Consider the following 22288-nt stretch of genomic DNA (forward strand, 5'->3'; position numbering starts at 1 on the left):
CTGCTCCCACATGCAAACACATTTCCATTGGCTTTGTTACACATAATTCCAGAGGTGAAAAAAAAGTGCCAGAATTACCAGCAGAAATCACCCCAGCAGCACAGCATCCAATAGCATGGAGAAATTTAGCCATTCTAGAATATCATGAGACATTTTACTCCACAAGAATGGTCCAGATCAAGTGCTGATCTGCCTGATTGGTTGAGCGCTAACATTTCCCCAGACTAATTAAGTTCACACTTCACAGGATTTTTAGACCTCAGTGGGGAAAAAAGTAACCACGTGGTTTCCGTAGGTAACCAACAAGTAACCACAGGAACATTTTAATTCCTTGAAGTCCTTGGGACTAAAAGTAGCAGATATTTAGGTTGAAACACAGGTTTAGTTATCATAATGATGTATACCGGTAAAAAAGTGAACAGTTTTTTATAACGCTAAAAACTTAGGGTCATTCGTGAAGTTACTTTGCCAAGCCCATATCACCGTGGGAGCATCTGGCTAGCTTGGGTGAATGTTAATGGTTTGCTCAGCAACTAAGGCTGCTCTTTCAAGCCCTAACATGTGACTGTTCACTATGTCCCCATGCTTTTTGCTCCATCCTTATGCTGATGACCAAATGTCACTTTGTACTGTATGACTGCTGCGTACAGCACCGTGTGATCACTTGGGTGTATGATGCAGAGGGACAAACCCCCAGGCTGGACTCCAAAGCTAAAGCTAAATGAGCACAAAAATAGATAAATAAATACACAAAAAATTAAACTGGTTTTAGTTTCTTTAAGTTTTACTCAAACAAGATACAACAATGAAACGGTATTTGTCTCAACATGAGTTAAAACAGATATGAGGTTACACTGTAGTGCAGACTGTAAGAGGTGAGAGGGAGGTGTAAAAGGAGAGAGAGGAAGAGGAGAAAGGTGTCACGGCCAAACAACGAGTGTGTGTCCACAGCAGAGATAAACCAGCTGCTGAAGCTCCTCTCAATCAGTGAGTACACTATATCTAAGCTAAGATTGAGTGTGTGTGAGTGAATCGTTTCCAACTGTAAACTTGAACGTGGACTTTTAGGTACAGATTATTTATGTTAGAAGTAGCAAGAATCTAGACTTTTTCTTGGGTTTGTTCTAAAGAAAAGCACATGTTTAGCGGTGAGGAAGATTCAGTCAAAGCTTTGATAAATGGACATGAGCTGTTATGACAGAATAGGTCATCTGTTAAACATTAATTTCTATCAAATGTAGGACTGGCATGCAATGTTGATGTCAATCCTTAATCAATCTATAAGTTACAGACCCTCTATCCTGCATGTGTTTATTCATTCAGTGATTCGTAAGCATTTTGTAAGAGTGGGATCTTGTAAATGTGTTAAATGCATTTACTTTTCTCGTTTTGACCAGACAACGCTTTTCCACCTTGACCATCCCCTTCAGTGTTGGTGATTATTGAGTGTAATAGGAAATCCATCAGTTTGCGTCACCTCTACACCCTGTAACCTGGGGGACACTGCTTTCCTCCGCCTCGTTCTCTGTTGTCGTCCTTATTGTACAACCCCACCCGGTGCCATCATGGATCTGATGGACTTGGGAGACATGAGCGGTGGCTGTGACGGAAAAAACTGTGGCTTACCATCAACCTTCCCTGAGGACTGCTCCAATGAAGACTGCTACTGGGAGGAACCTATGTTTGGACAGATTGAATTAGGTGGGTTAAACAAACGACAATAGTTTTACTATATTTGAGGTGTTTTGAAAGACAAAAAAAGTAAATCCAAACTCTGTTCCTTATGTGACTTAGAGAAATTGCGCTGTCAGTCAAAGATGGCTGCTTGGAATAATAGGAATGCCACATATAAGAATCAATATGTAAAACACTTGGAAAAGGAATGAGCACACATAAAGAGGAATTGATGAAAGAATAAATGTGGAATTAAGAAATATGATCCCAGTCTTAAATTGCAACCTCAAGCCAACCAACTAATGAAGCTTATAGACCCTATCGTTCAATAAGACTATGACCTGCTCACAGAACTTTAATGCTGCTGAGAAGTAGCAAAAGCAATTCAGAAAATGTTAAAGAATTGATCAATTCCTCTTAATATGCCCTCACTCATTTCCTCACTCTTTTAAATGTTTATTGATTACATTACGATAATTCCATACATGTATGATATATTGCCCACCAAAAATGGATCAGTGGTATTTGTGTATTGTGCTGCCTGACTTAAAGGTGGGGTAGGGGATCTTTTTCTGGAACATTTTTTTACATATTGCTTGAAATACTCTTCACAGCCCCATTGCAACCAATTAATTAAAGGTTTTGACACAAATATGAAAAGTTTTAGTGGCCTCTAGAACGTACAATCTAGGAAAAACAGTATCCAATCATTGTGAACGGACCGTTCACAATGATTGGATACTGATGCCGTCTGTCAAACTGCAATCTGCTCCTCCCTCCCCCTCCTTCCCCCTGTGCGCGTACCCTGCTCCGTGAACGAATTACGCGTCCAGAAGCTTGGCAGGAAGCTAAACTAGAGCCAGCTTGGCTAGCACCTAGCATTATTAAACGTATAGTTAGCATATACTAAATACTAAATACGGCAACGATCGATGCTTGCTGTCAGAACAGCGCTCGTGCACCTTCGTGCTCGTTCATGTACTCTAGAGGCGTGCCTTCGGGGGGAAAGTGAAGAAAAGGGTTGGGACTTTTGACCTGTGTATTTTCAAAATGCAGCTTCGCTGGACTCAAAATCCAGGATCTCCTACCCTACCTTTAAGGGAATAAGGTTGTGGTGATGATAAAACTGACACCAGCCACACAATATTATCAGATTTCCAATCAACACTGGCCGACAGACTAGGTTGAGACATCTGCACAATTACCGTATGCGTTTTGACTAAACTAGTTCATCTCAATGTGAAAATGGGCCAGAAGTCTCTCATAAACTGTTCCACTGAACAGCTACTTAGCTAGCTGTTGCACCAAGAGGTTGTCTGTAATTCTATTAAATAGTGAGTTTACCCTCACTATTGTCAGGCCTCATGCCCAAATAACCCATCCAATGAAAACAACAAGAACTTTACCAGACAAAGAAGAGAAAGGTTGGGTCACGCTGGGAAAAATCATTTGCGGAACTTTATCAAATCTGATACTCATTAGAGAAGATTTAGAAGTGGATACTCAATGCTGATTTATATAGAAATGAGAATACTACTCATACCTGTGTATAACCTGGCCTACACCCGGAAGACGACTATTGTGAGAAGTCCCATCTTTTTTTGCTGTAGCCAGCACTTTTGTTTATCAAAGCTGCAATTATGACCTGGCTGCTGAGAATATCTGAGATTATCCCTCTCCTGAAAAAACGTGCCCTTGTGGTGTTTGTCATGCAAGCAGATACAGCCACTAGTTAGAATATGAAGCCTCAGCTGGTTGTGAGAGCAACTGTACGAGAATGATTAAAATGTCATCCATGACAGAACGGTTGCATTGTAAAAACAATGTTTTTTAGTCCCGACTATGATTGTTTTCTTATCCTCCCTAAATCGTTTTTTTACTAATCCAAACCAAAGAATGTTATTTTCTAAATCACAACCAGACAGCGGGAAACATTTCGTCACAATGCATTATGTTGTCATGTAACCACGCCAGAAAGCAAAATGGTGCCCATGTAGGTGACAAAAATGTTGTATGAAGAATGTATTTTTAGACAAATACAAAAAGCGTTTCAGTAAAGTGTTGTTGTGCTCGATCTCACTTCACACAAAGGCAGAGGATCAAAGGAGCAGTGCTTAAGAGCCCCCCCCCCTTCTTCCTCACATTTGACGTGTTTTGGTTGCACAGTGTGTTACTGATGCTTCAATTGTGTTCCATAAAATCAACTTGATGAAGCTTATGATTCCTCTTTCCACACTAATGGCAGAATGACGTACAAACACAAACTGGTTCTAAAGAAAATACCCTACTTTCTTTTGTCTTTTCAGTTTGCGTGACTGTCATCTACATTCCACTAATGTTGTTTGGCCTTCTTGGGAACGTATTAACCATTCTGGTGGTTTGGCTCCGTCCGCACATGAGGAGCTCTACTTATCTGTACCTCAGCAGCATGGCCGTCAGCGATCTATTGATACTCCTGCTCTTACCACTGGATCTGTATAAGGTACATAAACAAGGTGCACCTTTTTTCATACATGCTTGTTGTGGCAACACACAACCGGATCATGATACTGACCTATTTTCTTAATGCGCAATCACAAAAGATCTCTCATTTGAATGAAGAGAAAGGAGCAGTGCACTGCTTCCTGCACTGCAAATAGTGACGATACCTGAGGTAGTTTAAATAAGCTCTTGTTGCTAACCTCTAAATTAAGTTTTATTTAGTTCAAGGGTTGTGTCATACTCAGTGATATATCATTCTTCTATCATTTTCCCAGTAAAAAAACACAATATTTAATGTCAGGGCAAATAGTAAACTATGTTCCATGGTCAAGACTTTTAGAGTGCGACTGTCACGTGTGGGAGGTGGCGAGGAAGGACCCAGGTGCAGACACAGAACGAGAGCCAGGAGGCAAAATGAAAAGAAACTATTTATTTTAAAACAAAGCCGGAAATAAATCAAACTAAAACCTTGGAAAACAAAATCAAAATGCAGAGTAAACTTGAACAGATTAGACCAGTGTTTCTCAATTCCGGTCCTCGGGACCCACTGCCCTGCATGTTTTCGATGTTTCCCTCCTCCAGCACACCTGATTCAAATGAATGGCTCACGGAAAAACATGGAAAAACAAGGAAAAACAAAGATCCAAAAATACCAAACGACACAGATCATGACAGTGACCCTGCTTATCAATGGTGAATACAATAGTACGTAATTTTTGGGTGCAAAATTTCATAAATATTTTGATGACGAGTCAGGAAGATTCATTCTTATTTGCCCAATAAACCTAAAACAACTGTGGCAGTTTGAGTTCTGGAGCCAAGTGAGTGTCTGTTAACTTAATCTTTGAATTAGTAGTATCATACCAGCCAAGACTAGTAAGTGAGAAGGGTGGTGTGTTCTTGAAGCCGCACTGCTGTGCTCATTCCCTATCCAGCGTTCAGTATATCTGAGCTATGATAGTTTGAAAAACAAGATAAACCTTGTTTTAACCATTAGCCACAGCCTGTTGATTATTCAAACAACAATTTCATTGTTGTTTGAATAATCAAAAGTCTAGTTGTGAGTCTCTCATATTTGTACTTTTTTTTTCTTCACTATATTTGTGGACACTATCATTAGTTGATACTAGCTATTAGAGCCAGTGTCAAACTGAGACCAGCATTTACGTTTTTGATCGTCTGAGATTTACAAAACTCAAATTTACAAAGGCCACTCCAAAGGGAGTCATTTTTCTACGGAAACTACTGCTTCTGAACTGACTGATACATAATGCACAATTACCTGATATATATATATATATATATATATATATATATATATATATATATATATATATATATATCACATCACCATACCATACATTTGCATATGCCTTGTGCCTAGGTTGGCACTGTAATTGGCTTGCCTGAAAAAAAGAATATTAAGTTGGCTGTTTTCTCACCACTTTGGACCAAACCAGTGTTCAATTCAATTCAATTCAATTCAATTCAATTCAATTCAATTCAATTCAATTCATTTTTATTTATATAGCACCAAATACAACAAATGTCATTTTAAGGCACTTAGATAATAAAGTCCAATTCAAGCCAATTGGAATTCAATTAATTGTAATCATAGTTATTCATAAAATAATCCAATTCGTTCATATAGAGCCAATTCAAAAACAATTTCCTAGCTAAGAAAACCAACAGATTGCACTGAAAACTTTTTCTTTTTCAGTCCAATCTCCCGGCCTGAGCGTGCCTGAGGCGACTGTGGAGAGAAACGACTCCCTTTTAACAGGAAGAAACCTCTGGCAGAACCAGACTCAGGAAGGGTGGCCATCCGCCTCGACCAGCTGGAGTTTGAGAAGACAGAAAGGGGGGGGCGGCACTGTAACACCATTCAAAGGATATCTGTTGGAACAGGGAAACACGAGTTAATGATCACAATAATGTCACATATACATAAAGAGAGTAAAGTGAGGAAAGGTGTGACAGATGAGGCCCCCCAGCAGTCTAGACCTATAGCAGCTTAACTATGGGATGTTTCAGGATCACCTGAGCCATCCCTAACTATAAGCTTTATAAAAAAGGAGAGTTTTAAGCCTGGTCTTAAAAGTGGAAAGGGTGTCTGCTTCCCGGACATTTACTGGCAGCTTATTCCACAACAGAGGGGCCTGATAACTGAAGGCTCTGCCTCCCATTCTACTTTTAGAAACTCTGGGAACCTCAAGTACACCTGCAGTTTGGGAACGAAGTGCTCTGTTAGGAAAATATCTTATAATGAGATCTTTAAGATATGATGGAGCTCGGTCATTAAGAGCTTTATATGTAAGGAGAAGAATCTTAAATTCTATTCTGAATTTAACAGGGAGCCAATGAAGAGAAGCTAAAACTGGAGAAATATGATCTCTCCTGTTAGTTGTCATCAGAACTCTGGCTGCAGCATTTTGGATCAACTGAAGGCTTTTCAGAGAATATGTGGGACAGCCCAATAATAAAGAATTACAGTAGTCCAATCTTGAAGTAACAAATGCATGGACTAGTTTTTCTGCATCACTCTGAGACAAGATGTTCCTGATTTTAACAATATTACGAAGGTGAAAGAAGGCAGTCCTAGAAACCTGTTTTATATGCGAGTCAAATGACAAATTCTGGTCAAAAATAACTCCAAGGTTCCTCACTGTAGAACTAGAAGCCAAGGAAATACCATCTAGAGTAACTATATAGCTAGAAAATTTCTCCCTGAAGCGCTCAGGTCCAAAGATAACAACTTCAGTTTTGTCTGAATTTAGAAGCAGACAGTTCTGAGTCATACAGGTCTTTATGTCTTTAAGACATGCTTGTAGTCTGACATACCTATTGGGTTCATCTGGTTTTATAGATAAGTACAGCTGAGTATCATCAGCATAGCAATGGAAATTTATGCCATGCTGTCTAATAATGTTACCTAAAGTGAAAAGAATCGGTCCAAGCACAGAACCCTCGGGAACTCCATGACTTACTCTGGTGTGTGAGGAAGATTCTTCATTGAGAGCAGGCCGGGACTCTTGTGAGGTGGGCCTTAAACTGAGAAAAATATTTAGCTTTTTAAAGTTTAAAATACAATGTATTAATACAATGTATGTGTAAAACTTGTAAATGACAGTAATGTAAGCTTGTAAAGGAGCATTGTGTCTGCAGGTAATTTGTGTCAGATTGGTTTGCATAGTGTGGATAATGTCAACAATGCTAGCACCAAGAGCATTATTTCCTTTCAGATTAATGTTTACATGCTTGCACTGACTATTTACCTATCATTGTAGCTTAGAGGTTATATGCAAATTTAATTGGATGCAAACTACATGAATGCATATACTTAGTTTCTTGATGAAAATACAAACAAACAGCACTGGTTTGGTTGTCATATACTGTATTTGGCACGCATGTTAATAAGAGATTATCAATTAGTATAGCTGGCAAGCAAGTCTGGTGAAAACAGGGTAAGGAGCCAGTTGTCTAATCACGCATCATCGTCCTGTCTTCCCCAGCTCTGGAGACCGAGACCCTGGATCTTAGGAGACCTTGCCTGTAAACTGACCATGTTCCTTTCAGAGTGTTGCACCTTCTGCACCATTCTCCATATCACCTTCCTTTCCCTGGAGAGGTACCTGGCAGTCTGCTGGCCAATCACAGCCAAGACACTGGTGACTCGACGCAGAACCAGGGCTATCATTGGCTGCCTGTGGCTGGGTGCAGCCGTCAGTGCTGCACCAGTGTTGGTCATGGTTGGAGTGGAGGAAGTAGGGAGAGAGGAGCTTGGGCTCATCCAGTGGAGAGAGGACGGGGGATGGACAGGCAGGGAGGGAGAACAGGGAGGATTAATGATAGGTGGAGAAGAAAGAGGAGGTACACACATGGCCTTGTTGGATCCAGGATTAGATGGAATAAAGTTAGGAGAGAAAGAGACAAAAGGATGGGATGACGGAGTTGGAGAATTGAAATTGTTTGAAGGCAAAGGGGAGAGCAAGCCAAGAGAAGGAAATGAAAGGAAACAAGAGGATAAAGGTGAAATAAAAGATGAGAAAGAAGGAGATCAGAAAGGCAGTGAGGAAGAGGTGAGGATGGATTTTGAAGGAGATCATCAAAATAAGAAGAAGGAAGATGAGGGGGGAGGAAGAGATGGAGGCTTTTATGGAAGCCGTGAGGTGGACAGAAGAGAGTGCAGATGCACACACTATGCCATCTCGTCTGGCCTGTTGTCAGCCATGATGATTCTCTCTAACTTGTACTTCCTGATACCGCTCTGCATCTTGGGATTGGTGTACAGCCTGATTGGACGGACACTGTGGCTTCGCCCAAAAAGCAGCCGAAGAGACCAGAGTCATCGGAACACTGTCAAGATGCTGGGTGAGGGGAAAAAAACACAGACCCGCCAACACAACCTTACATACCATCTTTGTTGAAACTGCCAGAAAGTGGAACAATAAGAAAACATAAAACTGATGAAAGATTACTTACACTGCACATCATGACAGTTTAGAAGGCTCCTTCGCATCAATGCTGAGGCAGCTCAAATACTATGTCGCGAAAATTTTTCCATAAGATCTTCATTTTTCATAATTACTACATTTAGCTTGCAATGAATTTTGTAAAATGTCCTTGTATTTCAAAGACATTGCTTAATTTTCATTTTTACTCATGAGACTTCTAGCTATTTGCTAATGCTAGCTACAGTGGCAGTATTTTACATAATTTGCAGCGCAGGTATATGATGTGGAAGGCTTATTCGTAAATGTTCTATTGATGATTGAGGATTCTGCAAATTGAAAGCAGCAGTAGCACAACAATTCATACACTGCTTAATATTTCCACTGTTGCCAGAAAATATTAGCCTGCTATTGTATCAGCCATTTCAGCTGATGAATGAAAGAGGCAACATACCCTGCATGATAAAGATAGCTCTGTAAATGGGACATATTTTAAATTACAATTTGCACAAATTACATAATAAAGTAAAAAACAAACAAACATGTCAAAGTGTATGAACCTTATAAACTATAACTGAAAAATATACTAAAAACTAGCTGTCCATCCCGACCTAACCAGCTTTATTGTGTAACTAGAAGGCTTTCGCTTTATTGTTACTTTTTTGTCTTTGACAGCACCGTGTGTTGTTACTGTTACATACAGTGAGTGTTTAATTCATGTTAGCTTATGCCAGCCATTAAGTGATTTACTTTTTGTTAATGGTGCAATAAAAGTGACAATAGAGACAAACTTGGACAACATTTAGGGGAAACTAGTTTGATCAGAGAGATGTAAACTTTTGTCATATCTGCTCAGTAGCTAGCAAGCTAGCTCTGTGAATTGTGCCGAATCTAGCAACTTTTAGGACAGGGAGAAGCAGTACCACAGAGGTGCTTAACCCCTTAAGACCCGTGCTCTTGTTTGATATTAATTTGTTTTATTTCTCTTTGCTTTTTGGGCTTATTGGAACATCATATGTATAAAAAGTACACGTTTGTACGTACACATCTCACACCACTAGATGGCAGTGAATGTGTCCACAGATGTTGCCATGAGGCCCCAGTTAAGCAGAATTAACTACTGTGGTAATTTAACCCAAAATGCATGTGGACGTGAGGTAGGCTACAGTTGCTGTTAATTATGTGCAGCGTGTTTATCGTGGCTGCCTTGCGTATCTTGTGTTTGCTTGGTGTGCAAGTTGTGCACGTCCATAGAAATTAATGTTACATGTTTGCAAGCTGCAATTTGTTAGGTGACCAGCAGAGGGTGTGTAAACTACGATACCACTGCTGTTGTTTTTTCTGTTGTGATCTTAAGCTCAACAAAATGCTAACCTCTTCTATTCAGCCCATGTTTACCGTTTACCAGAGCACTTCTACTTACATCCTGTAAACCCAACAGCAGCTTCCCATCTGATTTATCAGGTGTCCTCCCTTGTGGAATCCTCCGGTAACAAGCGTACTACACAGCCAAGTAGCTTATTTGTACGCTGAGAACGGATACTCTTTCCTACATGAATGCAAGATCAAACAGCAACTGAATTTTTAACTTTACTCACACTTAGCTGTTTCTCTGGTGTGACAGAAGGCCGTGAACTGTGTGAAAGAAAAAATGTTTGACGGCACTGTCAGACAACAATTTGCCTTTAAAATCAGAATTTTATTCGAGCAGAGCAGTAGTCTTGAAATGGGTGACAGTTAATGGGCCGCTTCTTTAGTTAGACTTTCAGACTTATTTGCCAACAACAAGAGAAAAATGTGTTAAGAAATTCAATTGTATTAAAACACAGTAAATGAGCAGAGTTGAAAAGAGGTAAACAGAAGTAAAAGGGTCAGCTTTAGGGGTGACACAAAGCGAATGCAAACGCAGTTGTGATGTCATGCTAATTAGCATATGCCACTGATCAACATTTACAAAACTTTTAACCTGCCTTTAGTTAATTTCCATTGAAAAATAGTTGCCATCACTGGTGCTAGTTAACAGTCCTGTTTGCTACTGCCCAACCGAGGCAGTAGATGATGCTCTTTGCGTCGTAAAACAAGAGTTGTTGCCTCCTTATTTCCTACCTATAGTCTACCAGTGAGAATTGCCAGCTTGTTCTTGGCCACATCTAAAGCTTCGGTAGTCTTACTATGTCATACCTAACAGTTTCCGGGTACTTTGCCCTTTGCAAGTCATCTTAGGTGTGAAATAAGCCAAGCATAAAATAGCAAAAAAAAACATGAGCACTACACACTGTGTTTGACTGTGTTTGATAAAAGTCTTGATGTAGTTGAAACATATTGGACGGGCTGAGACAAGATGCTTTTTCTTGAATAGCCTTATGTTGAACAAGATGTGTAAAGACAAAAAAAAAGGAGGTCTTGGGTTTTGATTGAACGGTAACTACTGCAGATTTTCCTCACAGCATATTTACATATTGTTTATTAGAACCTACAGACAGTGAGATTGCAACAGTCTCATAAAAGTCTGTGTCTCTTTGTCTTCTCACCTCCTACAGGAGTGATTGTCCTGGCGTTTGTCTTGTGCTGGCTGCCCTTTCATGTTGGTCGGACTATATTCTCCCTTTCTCTTGGCACCGGTGCTGAAAAACAGGAAACATCCACGGACACAAACTCACACTTAGACATTGACACACTCGCTGACGTCAGCACTGGCAGCGAAGATATCAACATGCACGCTGTTTCCGAACCTTTAAGCCACTCAGACTCTGACGCACACTTCTTTGAAGCCCTCCCTCAGACTGGAATGAAAACGGCACACACTCTCACAGAGACAAATAAAAGATTCTGTGACATGTGTTCAGAATCCAAGGACAAAATGAACCCTCACAGCGATATGGGCACAGACGAACACATTTCAAACTCTCATGTCGTTACACATACTGAACTGCAACATGTAAGCATTGACACAAGTACACAAGGTATGTATCCTAGAGATGAAACAAATACACACATGGAGACACAAAATGATTCAACACATTTTAACACACAACACAGCAGATTTTCAAACATAAACACAAAACTGCACAACTGTACAAACACCACTACACACAACATGAAAAATAGAATGACAATTTCTTCAAGCTTACAAAATGTCTCAAGCACTCGCACACCTTCTTTTTCTGCCACAAACACTGCAGTTCCCACCAACCTTTACATCGACAAAACACCCAATGGTACACACTTCAACAACACGTATTCGCATCCCGACACGCACATGTACTTTTTATACTATTTGTCTCAGTACTTTAATCTTGTGTCGTCTGTCCTCTTCTACCTCAGCGCTGCTGTCAATCCATTACTCTACAACCTGATGTCTGCCAGATATAGACTCGCTGTTCACAGCCTCATACACAAGAGCTCTCACACTCAGGCTCACCGCCTTCGCACACTCACAGCACGGCATTCTACGACCACTTTGTGAGAGAAAATACTGTACGCATAGAAGATACACAGTAAAGGAGTAGAGTTCGTGTTTATATGAATCAAATAAAATGACGTATGTGAGGTCATATTGATGACAATGGTTCATTCTTCAAATACAAAGGGCATTATTGTGTTGATCAGTTAGCTCAGTTGGTGGTACCCTGTTGATGCGACAAAGATTTTATCATGTGAAGAACATAAAAAACTAAAACTATCAGATAAAATAGTAAGGTAATACAAAATATGAATGACCTGTTAATCTTTTGTTTTATTGTGTTTCATATGGTGACATAGACCTCCCAAAAACACCGAACGCTTTTCTTAGCTTGCTTGCTAATGTTGTTTACATGCCGCCATTCCGACATGGGCCTCAAATTGTCGGAATGGCGACATTCAATTTTCTATCAAACGTCACGTCATTCCGACACTTTTTATTTTTGTCGGACACATTGTCGGAATGACGGGATGTTTTATTTTTTTATAAACATCCCACCATTCCGACAATTCCTTTAAAAGCCTATTAAAGCTTTTTTTTTTTTTTTTAAGAGGAGCTCCACAACCTCGCAAACCAACTATGATAAATTATTATTAAAATCCCCTGAAATTTCAAATATCAAAATACAGGTATTAATGTAAATCGGGCGAGTCTGAAATATGTTAGATTAAGCAGAAACACAGTGTCAGGGACCTGTCACAGCAGCCAGCTGGAGCGGAGCTCTCCACAGAGCGTCTTTTGAGCGCTGGCATCATATGCAACAATAATAAATGCAATTACAGACATCAATGACAGCTCACCTGTGTCAGACATCCCGGTGCTGCAAATAAAACCAAATTTCATATATTAGGCTATACCCAAAATGTATCATTATTATTCTTTTATTCATTTATTAGTTTTAAATCAATAAGTGAACAGTGTTAGTCTGTGTTTGTCGCTCCTTTTTGTGAAATAAACTATTTGAATGTCATTAATTTGCTTTTGGAGTGCGTTTTGAAAATGTTCACAGACTCATGACATTATCAGGATCTGACGGGATCCGACACACCTACATGACAGCTGTTACACGCACACACAAGATTTATAGTGAAATAGTAACAACACGGCCCTTATGGATGGATCCTGAGGGCCATCATCTTTTATTATTATTTTTTTTAATCCAAAATAAGCCCACATCCACCCGATCCTCCCCTCTGACTGTAGATTTGACCCTTAAATCATCATTCAGTATCAATTTAATATCATTCAAACATCACAAGCTTTGAAGAATAACAGGCAGAGAGAGAGAGGAAGAGGCTTTAATTATGCTTTTAAAGACTGTATCACATCTGTACACGTCTTAAAACATGTAAAATGCATGAACAGAAAGAAGGGACTGTTATCTGTTGAGTAACGCACATTTCCCTATATGGAAAGCCTTGTTGGAATGGCGGGATGTCGAAATGGGTGTTGCCCCCCCAAGGTCAGCCAATCTCAAACCTGAAAACAGAAATTCCTGTTTTTTTTTTCAGTGTTGAACTTTGTGCCTTCAAGTTACAGACATTAGGATTTTTTCATCTTTTTCATGTGGAAATTACTTTTACTGTTTTTTCAAAATTCTGGACTGTAGACTGTAAATAAGACATGGAAAAAGTCATCGTGACGTCAACCACTGGTTTATAAACTGCTGTTTTGAAGCCTCAAGTCAGCCTTAGCTAACTTCAGGGTCTTTTTTAGAGCCGAAGGTGAACATATGTGGACAAGAAGGTGGAATGGGAGAGTGATGCTTGCAAGCTCATGGGGAAAAATGCAAATACCTTTGAGGATCCATATTTAATTTAATGAAAGAATCATTTTCAAAATGACCACCAGCATGCTGCTCATGAGGAGTGAATCGAGCTAATGACTCCATTATGACTTGTGGGAAAAACTCGACTTATACGACTTATGCTGTATTTGAAGTTGACACTTTTTGAAAGTTGGTGGTGTTAACATTGGCTTTGTGTATGACAGTGGATGACTACATACACTTTATTCCTGTAGCCAACTAGCTGAGTAAATAGCTCCTATATTCAGGCTGGTTGTTTTGTTGCTTTTTCATGTAAATTAACTGATTCTTTAGGCACATTATAAATTGATATTACACTCCGAACTGTGGTATTAATTTATTTTGTCTCAGTTTTTTTGTCTAAGGTTGCTATCTTTCCAATTCGTCTGTCTTTGGTTTGGTCCTGAGAATTTAGAGGACCATTGTTTTGCTGCTTTGTTGAGAACAGACGCCATCTGTGGCTGTACACAATGCTTTATATATGAGAGTGGGTGGATTGAACAAAAACTTCAATTGTGGACTGGATATGTCAACAATGGCTTTTCTCATATTGCCACATTGTTTTGATATTGTCATTTCATACATTGTTGTAAAATCATCACAGCTGACAAAGCTCTCACAATATTAAAATGTCAACACAAATTCTGGACTGCTCCTGCAATCAATGCAAATTAATGTGTAATTTGATTCCTGGTCCAAATCCCAGTGCAGCTTATGGTGGTAATGCACTACAGCATTCTCCACCAAAACGACATACCGATCAGGGAGAGTCCCTCTGCACTTAAAATGAATTACCTTATACATAATTTATACAGGATTCATGTGCATGCACATAAAGTTTTATCACAGTAAACAGAGATGCACAGTCACCCCCACACACAGAGAAAAGGTACAGGGCTATCATGTTGATTCATGTAGTTTCATTCAGGCTGATGTGTTTATATGATATATATTGTGTTACATGCTCTGACGTGTCAGAAACTGCTATAAATGCCTTTATTTAACTCACAGTTAAGCTTTTATTTCCTCTGCAAAGGAGGTTATGTTTTCTCCTATGTTAGTCTGTCTCTCAGCAGGAAACACTATAGAATGGATAACCTGAAGGTTAGAGGATAGACTGGCCTTGGGCTAAGTGACAATTGATTTGATTGTTTCTGTAATCCAGGCTATTTCTGCTGTGAGATCACTTTTTTCCCTCTTAGGGAACTATATTGATATGAAATGGGCTTAAAGCTATATAATATGAGAAATGTATAAAATGTAATCACACCCTTTGTTTGCTCACATGTTGGTGGATTGACAGTGTGTCTAATATCATGATTAATGACCTCTGTTCGAAACATGTTTGCATGATATGTTTATTTATTGGCTAATTCACCACACACTTCTCTCTGCTTCATGTCTTGCTGTAAATATTACACATGAACATACTGGTATTACTATTAAAGGAGTTGTGGATTGCATTATTACAATGTCATATGGTTACAGACTGTTAGAAGGGACTGATGTACATCCTGACAAATCTAGGAACAATCAGTTGATGCTCAGTGTTAAAAACTAACTGGATAATTGGCAATGCCTGATATCTCCAATCACCTACTCTAAACAGCCTAGGTCCAAAAAAATATTCTAACACTATATATGCTTAAACTTATTTGCTCTCTTGCAAAGAGTTGGATTGGAGGATCCATTCTACTGGTAAATCTCTCATACAATCAATATGAAGCTGCAGAGAGTCAGCAGCACATAACCTGCTGGCTGTATCTTTGTTCTTTAAATCCTGCAAAAAGTGGAGTAAAAATGTAAAAGCAAAACGATTACAAGGTGTGGTATTACAAAGCATATTTCTGTAAAGTCAATTGACCCTGACTCACGCCTTTGACATGCACTATCAGAAGAAAAGAGGCACCCAGCTCTGTTCTACTCAAGAAAAGGCAGACAATGATATCCTGCTATGTCTAAAATCTCTAAATTGGGCCTCTTGCCCAATGAGAGATGGGATAGGCTCCAGCCCCCCGTACCCTAAATTGGAATAAGTGGGTGTAGAAGATGGATGGAGATGGAGAAGCTGTGTTAATCTATTCTTTGTTCCCAGTTTGCTGATATTAGAGAGTTAGATCTGAGTAACGATGAACCTGGAGGATTAAGGAGTTAAGCCTCTCTGTTGGATTGCTGGAGTCCACAATGCAGTCAATAAGCTGTGAAGTCATACTTTTCAGTATGTTCAAGGGATAAGATAAGGGATTAGAAATACTTTTAACACATTGCCTAAAATAAACGTTAACTCCAAAAACAACCGTCAAAAAGCTAAAGACTTACATGCTGAAGTTTTTTTCAGAGCATGATGTCCTTTTCTAAGTGATCAACACTGTTGGTGAGGGTCCTTCTGGTCTGCCACCAGAAACTGATCAAATAGACTAACATCACTAACTTTATCAATAACATATCATTTTCAAATTGCTAAAAATGAAAAAGCAATTATTTAAAATATAGATCAGTTTAGTTACTCAGCAAAGATTCAACAAAACCAGGAGGTTCCTGAAGGTGGGTTTACCAGTTATTATAAAGCCAGCTAAAGTATGCAACATTTCTTTTGGCAGACTATAACTATCTCTTGCAAATCAAAGCTACAGAGACGGAACTAATCCTAACTATACCCTCCTTTAATTCGTTTTTCCTTTTACAAAGTCAAGGTGACTCTCTAAAATCCGAGGAGTTATAGTTTTGCTTGAAGGGCCCATGGCATGTTTTTCCATGTTTTCTGGCTTATCTGCAGTGTGAAAACGATATATCGTCATATTAAACATCATCAAAAGCCAAAGCAAAAAACAAAACAAAAACAAAAAAAAACACATATATATACATATATATATATATATATATATATATATATATATATAGAAGTATATGTGTGTTAAAGCATTTTTTTGCAAAAGGTATTCAATTAATGAAGCAGTTTGGCAGTAATAGACAGTGTCTTCCCATGAGAGCTAGAGCATGCCTGTCATCTACCACAACCATTTTAAAAGCAGAGGTTTTCACACCACAAGGAGCGAGTGTCATGAGGCCATTCTTCTGGCCTTGGTGCCCGTGTGTGTGTGTGTGTGTGTGTGTGTGTGTGTGTGTGTGTGTGTGTGTGTGTGTGTGTGTGTGTGTGTGTGTGTGTGTGTGTGTGTGTCACTGGCTGCTGTGTGAATGTGAGTGGTTTGGGGAGTGGCACTCTGCTTTCCGACAGGTTTACAATCCTCTCAGCTGTTGGCCATCATCTCATCATAGGATCTGCTTATCTACCCTGTTTGGATCTCCACTTGTCGCCAGATTATTAGGGACCGAGCAGTGAAACTGCAAGGACCCTATTGTATCTGTAAGGTTTATTATTCCGTCCGTCTTTTTCTTATTCTTTGCAAAAGGTATGCGAAAACTCAGGAAATTTTGCGAGCGCCACCTGCCAGTCGACGACATGAAAGAATCTAAACTTTATATTTTTGGGAGTTGCTCATTGACTCTGTAGCGCCCCCTATAATGCTTAAAAATGGTCCCCTTAATAGGATTAGTTTCGCGTGGGACAACGAAATTCGGTACACTTATTCATCATGCCCAGACGCACAAAAAGTCTCATGCCGCCAATGTCCCACATTCACAGGAAGGCGGCCATTTTGGATGGAAAGTGCGTTTTCGTGACATTTTTGACCGATTCCACGCCTTGCACAAGATCGAACTTGTCCTACAAATTTAATGCTACAGACTTCAAACTTGGCCAGGTTACTCTTAAGACATGGAGGGAAAAATTCATGGGGAAACTTTTTCAAAACTTAAAGGGCGTGGCCGTGGCGACTTCTCAAAGTTCGATGACTCGCCATCACTCGCCACAAAAAATGAAGTCGCTTATAACTTCCACATACATTATCCAATCTGTCCCAAACTCCATACGGTGAATGCTGGACCTAGCCTGAACGCGCACATATAAAATAGTGACATCCACCTACAGCGCCACCTGCTGGTGGTCGGAAACGTCTTTTTTTTCCCACACCTCGCATTTGATCGAACTTGTCCTACAGATTTGATGCTACAGACTTCAAACTTGGTCAGGTTACTCTTAAGACATGGGGGGAAAAATTCATGTAGAAACTTTTTCAAACCTCAATGGGCGTGGCCGTGGCGACGCCTCAAATTTATGACTCACCATGAAAAATTAAGTCGCTTATAACTTCCACATACATTATCCAATCTGTCCCAAACTTCATACGGTGAATGCTGGACCCAGCCTGAACGCGCATATATAAAATAGTGACATCCACCTACAGCGTCACCTGCTAGTGGTCGGAAACATCTTTTTTTTCCACACCTCACATTTGATCAAACTCCTCCTACAGATTTAATGCTACAAGCTTCAAACTTGGCCAGGTTACTCTTAAGACACGGTAGGATAAATTCATTGAAAAACTTTTCAAAACTCTGAACGCTGTGGACGTGGCCAGGCGGTGAAAATCTTGTAATGGTGTTTGTGATTTCAAAGCCTTATTATCATCACAAGGTCATGAAACTTTGCACACACGTCCACCCTGACGACCTCGTACGTATGTAAAGGGTATCGTGTGTGGGCGGAGCAAAATGGCTCAGTGGCGCCACCTAGAATTTTCCAAAAACCCCTCTGCCTTGGGGTTATTATGTGCTCATACGTACGCAGAGGGCATCGTGCGTGTGGGCAGAGCTACGCGACTAGGGCGACAAGCGCATGCCCCAACGTACGCACATCCAACGTACGCACACCTCGGTCCCGCCTACAGCTGCTTGCAGCTTTCTAGTTTAGTTTTGCCTCTGTGTTAAACATTGGCCAAATTCCTAGTACCTTTCGTGTTCCTCTTAGAAGGTGCCAACCAGAGAGATGATTACTAGAAACCATTAAACCTTACCACACCTAAACCTTGGATATCCCGAAGGACTTACCTGTTGGCCTGGCTCCTTCGTTTACCTTGGTGACTACGAGCTTCCTGGATTGCATGTCAGACGGTTTGGCTTGTTCATTCCCTATGAGGTTCTTCAGTTCCCTAAAAGGCTCCATGACTGCCTGGCACTACTGCTTCCTGGTAACCTCACTTAATGTGTCCCTTGGGAGAACCTACCTGCCTGCCCATTTGCTTCCCAAATGCTCTTCTGGAAACTTTGACTCACTCAATAATTCAGACATTTATTGTAAATAAATCTTTAACCATTTTCCAGTGGCTTATCTTTCTTTCTGGATCCAAACCTCTTGACCTTGCGACAGCGAGTGATCCACTGCTGTTTCTCATAGCATATCACTTGTTTTTTGTTTTGGAGTCGTCTCCAAGAAAACGTGTTTTTGGTTGGAAAGGGTAAGTTAACCCCTTTTATCTTACCTGAAGACCCAGTGGGTTAGGGTGGATGTAGTTAACTTTTTTTTTTTTTTTTTTGCTGGCCAACAATGCAGCTGCAAAACAATGTTCAGAATACACTATAGCAAAATCCTCTGGTTCTGCAAATGTGAAAAGGTAGAAAAAAGGTGTAGCAACTCTTAGCATTAAGAATAATGAGTATAAGAATAGTTTTTCAGACTGTCTTGTCATAAAGTCGGTGGCTCTCTAGCCTTAGATCTGACCAGCTCTACACCTGACTCAGATGAACTAGATCTCTTCAAAAGATTGTTAAGTTCTCTACAAGCCTGCTATGATGCATTTATTTTAATCATGTGTGTTTTCCTCCTTTCCTCGTGGACAGGATGTGGACATCCCCGCTTTAGTGTAACTGTGGTGCAGTCAAAGGATGTAACACATATTGTCCCCCATCAGATGGTGCTGTGGTTTAAATATGTGACAGGTGCATTTTTCCCTGATGCTCTTGTGCTGAGGTTTGCACATCAAAATCAGCATCAAACCTAAAAGAAATCCTTGATTTGTCTTTTTTTTTTAAAAGTTGTTTTTATTTATTGATTTTAGATTTATTTTTACAACAATTAATTCAATTCAATTCAATTCATTTTTATTTATATAGCGCCAAATACAACAAATGTCATCTCAAGGCACTTAGATAGTAAGTCCAATTCAAGCCAATTAGAATTCAATTAATTAATAATAATCATAATTCATAAAATAATCCATATCCATATTAAAATAATTAATAATTAATTAAAAACGAGTTAATATCCAACTGTTATTTGGTTAAACATGAGTGATGCTTGGTGATATGTCTAACATTACATTACAATATTATTATACTGATAATATAAGATCTGGAAGTTTGCTTAATCCATATACATAATGTAGGAGACTCACATTCACTACATTTGGGCAGACCGGCTGCCACAATACACAGTTGATGCTTATACACAAATATCCACTGTCAAAAAACATCGTAAGATATTAAGATTCATCACAAAGATACCAAGAAAAATAAATAAAAGACAGGCAGTAGGCGTGCCCCAAACTGCTTCGGCTCATCTGTGAAAGATGGCAAATGTCATGTCAGGGTGGTAACTTCTAGAACTGGTCCAGATGCCTGAATTACTTGAAAGGGACATAATTTGGGAAAATCCTTTTTTTCCTTTGTTTGGGAACATTTTGGTGTCTGAAGTCACAACCAAGCCAAAAACACAAGCCTTGCTCTTTGTTTTGGGCCTTCTAGTTTGAAAATATTTAATTCAATGAGCCAGTCAGATTTTTAGTGTAAACTTATGTCAATCCTCTTCTCAGGCTTGACCTCTGAGTTCCAGTCGCTGGCCTGCTAGACCAGTGAAGGCAGCTTCATGTGGAAATGTTCTTTTGTTGGATGTACTCAGGAGCATCCATCTCATGTATACCCCCAACCGCAGAGGATCATTACCTAAGCAATTTGTGTTAGCGAATTGTGAGTTAATCAAGAAGGCCCTTTAGATGGTCAGATGAAATTAAAATCGAACTTAGCAAGAGTTAGCAAAAAGGCTGTATGTGCAGCAACCACCTTTCAATGGACTGTTTTACCAACTAGGTCCAGTTCAACGCTGGACTTCCAAAGAAACTGTGCAACAAAAAGGGTTCAGTTCCTCCTCTTAATTCAATTCAATTCATTTTTATTTATATAGCGCCAAATACAACAAATGTCATCTCAAGGCGCTTAAATAATAAAGTCCTATTCAAGCCAATTGGAATTCAATTCATTGTAATCATAATTACCTCTGCCAAGGAGGTTATGTGATCGCCCGAGTTTGTCTGTTGCTTTGTCTGGATGTTCGTTCGTCTGTCTGGATGTTCGTTCGTCTGTTCGTGCTGCAATCTTGCGACCTGCCACAAGGTGGCGCGACCTCCACAAGGTGGCGCGACCTCAAGGTGCCAAAGCCAAACAGAGCCAAAGCCAGACAGAATGCATAGTGCGCGGATTGAATGCATATTGCGCGGATTTGCTGTAATTAGCACAACAAAAGATTGCAACGGCAAGCCAGTGTGCATAACTGCATATAGCGTAATAATAACGGCAAACACTGCTTCCCGACAGAACACTGCTTCCCGACAAAACATTATAATAATAATAATAATAATATTAATAATAATGAATAACGGCAAACACTGCTGTTCAATAATGAATAGGGAGAAGGGAATGCCTCTTCTGCTGACAGCGCCAAAGAACAAGTAGCCCACATCAGGAACATATGTCCATACATGGCTCGCTATCCACAGGTAGGTTGTAGGTTGGCGGTTGGCGGAGGTCTGCACTCTCTGAGTGCATTTCTAGTTATGTATAAAATAATCCAATTCATTCATATAGAGCCAATTCAAAAACAGTTTCCTAGCTAAGGAAACCAACAGATTGCACCGAAACTTGTCTTCAGTCCAATCTCCCTTCCTGAGCGTGCCTGAAGTACGCTCAGGAAGGGAGATTTGACTGGGTTTATTTGACTGGGTTTATTCATTTATGCATTTGCAGTAGCCAACACAAATTGCTTAGGTAATGAAGATGATGCACAGCAACTTCTAAGGACTCATTGCTGTTCCTTTTTGAAATATTAACATTGTTACAACATCACTTTGTTAACTGAATGCTTTCTAGTTGAACAGCTATGCTATGTACTTCGGACAACTCGCAGCTGTCTGGATAAGGTGTGTTTTGAGCACTGATCTACTCTTCATACTCATTTATCACATTTGTGATGGAAAATGAATACATGAATTGTCTTAGCTCAACAGTTGGAAACGTTTCATGTGGTTTTTATGAAAATTATTCATAAGCATCTGATAAACATGTAGGTAACCAATTTAATTCAATTCAATTCATTTTTATTTATATAGCGCCAAATACAACAAATGTCATCTCAAGGCACTTAGATAGTAAGTCCAATTCAAGCCAATTGGAATTCAATTAATTAATAATGATCATAATTCATAAAATAATCCAATTCGTTCATATAGAGCCAACCTGATTCAA

The 22288-nt window shown here is 39.6% G+C and overlaps 1 protein-coding gene across 1 annotated transcript; it reads left to right on the forward strand.

The window, feature by feature from the left end:
- The first annotated feature begins 1565 nt into the window (after window positions 1-1565).
- Window positions 1566-20618, forward strand: LOC142370716 (growth hormone secretagogue receptor type 1-like). The gene is made up of 4 exons (XM_075453143.1): window positions 1566-1701; window positions 3981-4156; window positions 7668-8526; window positions 20584-20618. Exons 1-4 carry the CDS (start codon window positions 1566-1568, stop codon window positions 20616-20618), a joined length of 1206 nt encoding a protein of 401 aa, XP_075309258.1.
- The last annotated feature ends 1670 nt before the right edge of the window (window positions 20619-22288 follow it).

This window comes from Odontesthes bonariensis, chromosome 21, assembly GCF_027942865.1.
Source record: "Odontesthes bonariensis isolate fOdoBon6 chromosome 21, fOdoBon6.hap1, whole genome shotgun sequence".
Taxonomy (NCBI): domain Eukaryota; kingdom Metazoa; phylum Chordata; class Actinopteri; order Atheriniformes; family Atherinopsidae; genus Odontesthes; species Odontesthes bonariensis.

Bases quoted from the DNA above. Each gene is read 5' to 3' on its own strand.
- LOC142370716 (XM_075453143.1), top strand. From the start codon at position 1,566: ATGGATCTGATGGACTTGGGAGACATGAGCGGTGGCTGTGACGGAAAA. The intron at 1,702-3,980 runs GTGGGTTAAACA...TTGTCTTTTCAG, and splicing joins GTTTGGACAGATTGAATTAG to TTTGCGTGACTGTCATCTAC. The intron at 4,157-7,667 runs GTACATAAACAA...TGTCTTCCCCAG, and splicing joins TACCACTGGATCTGTATAAG to CTCTGGAGACCGAGACCCTG.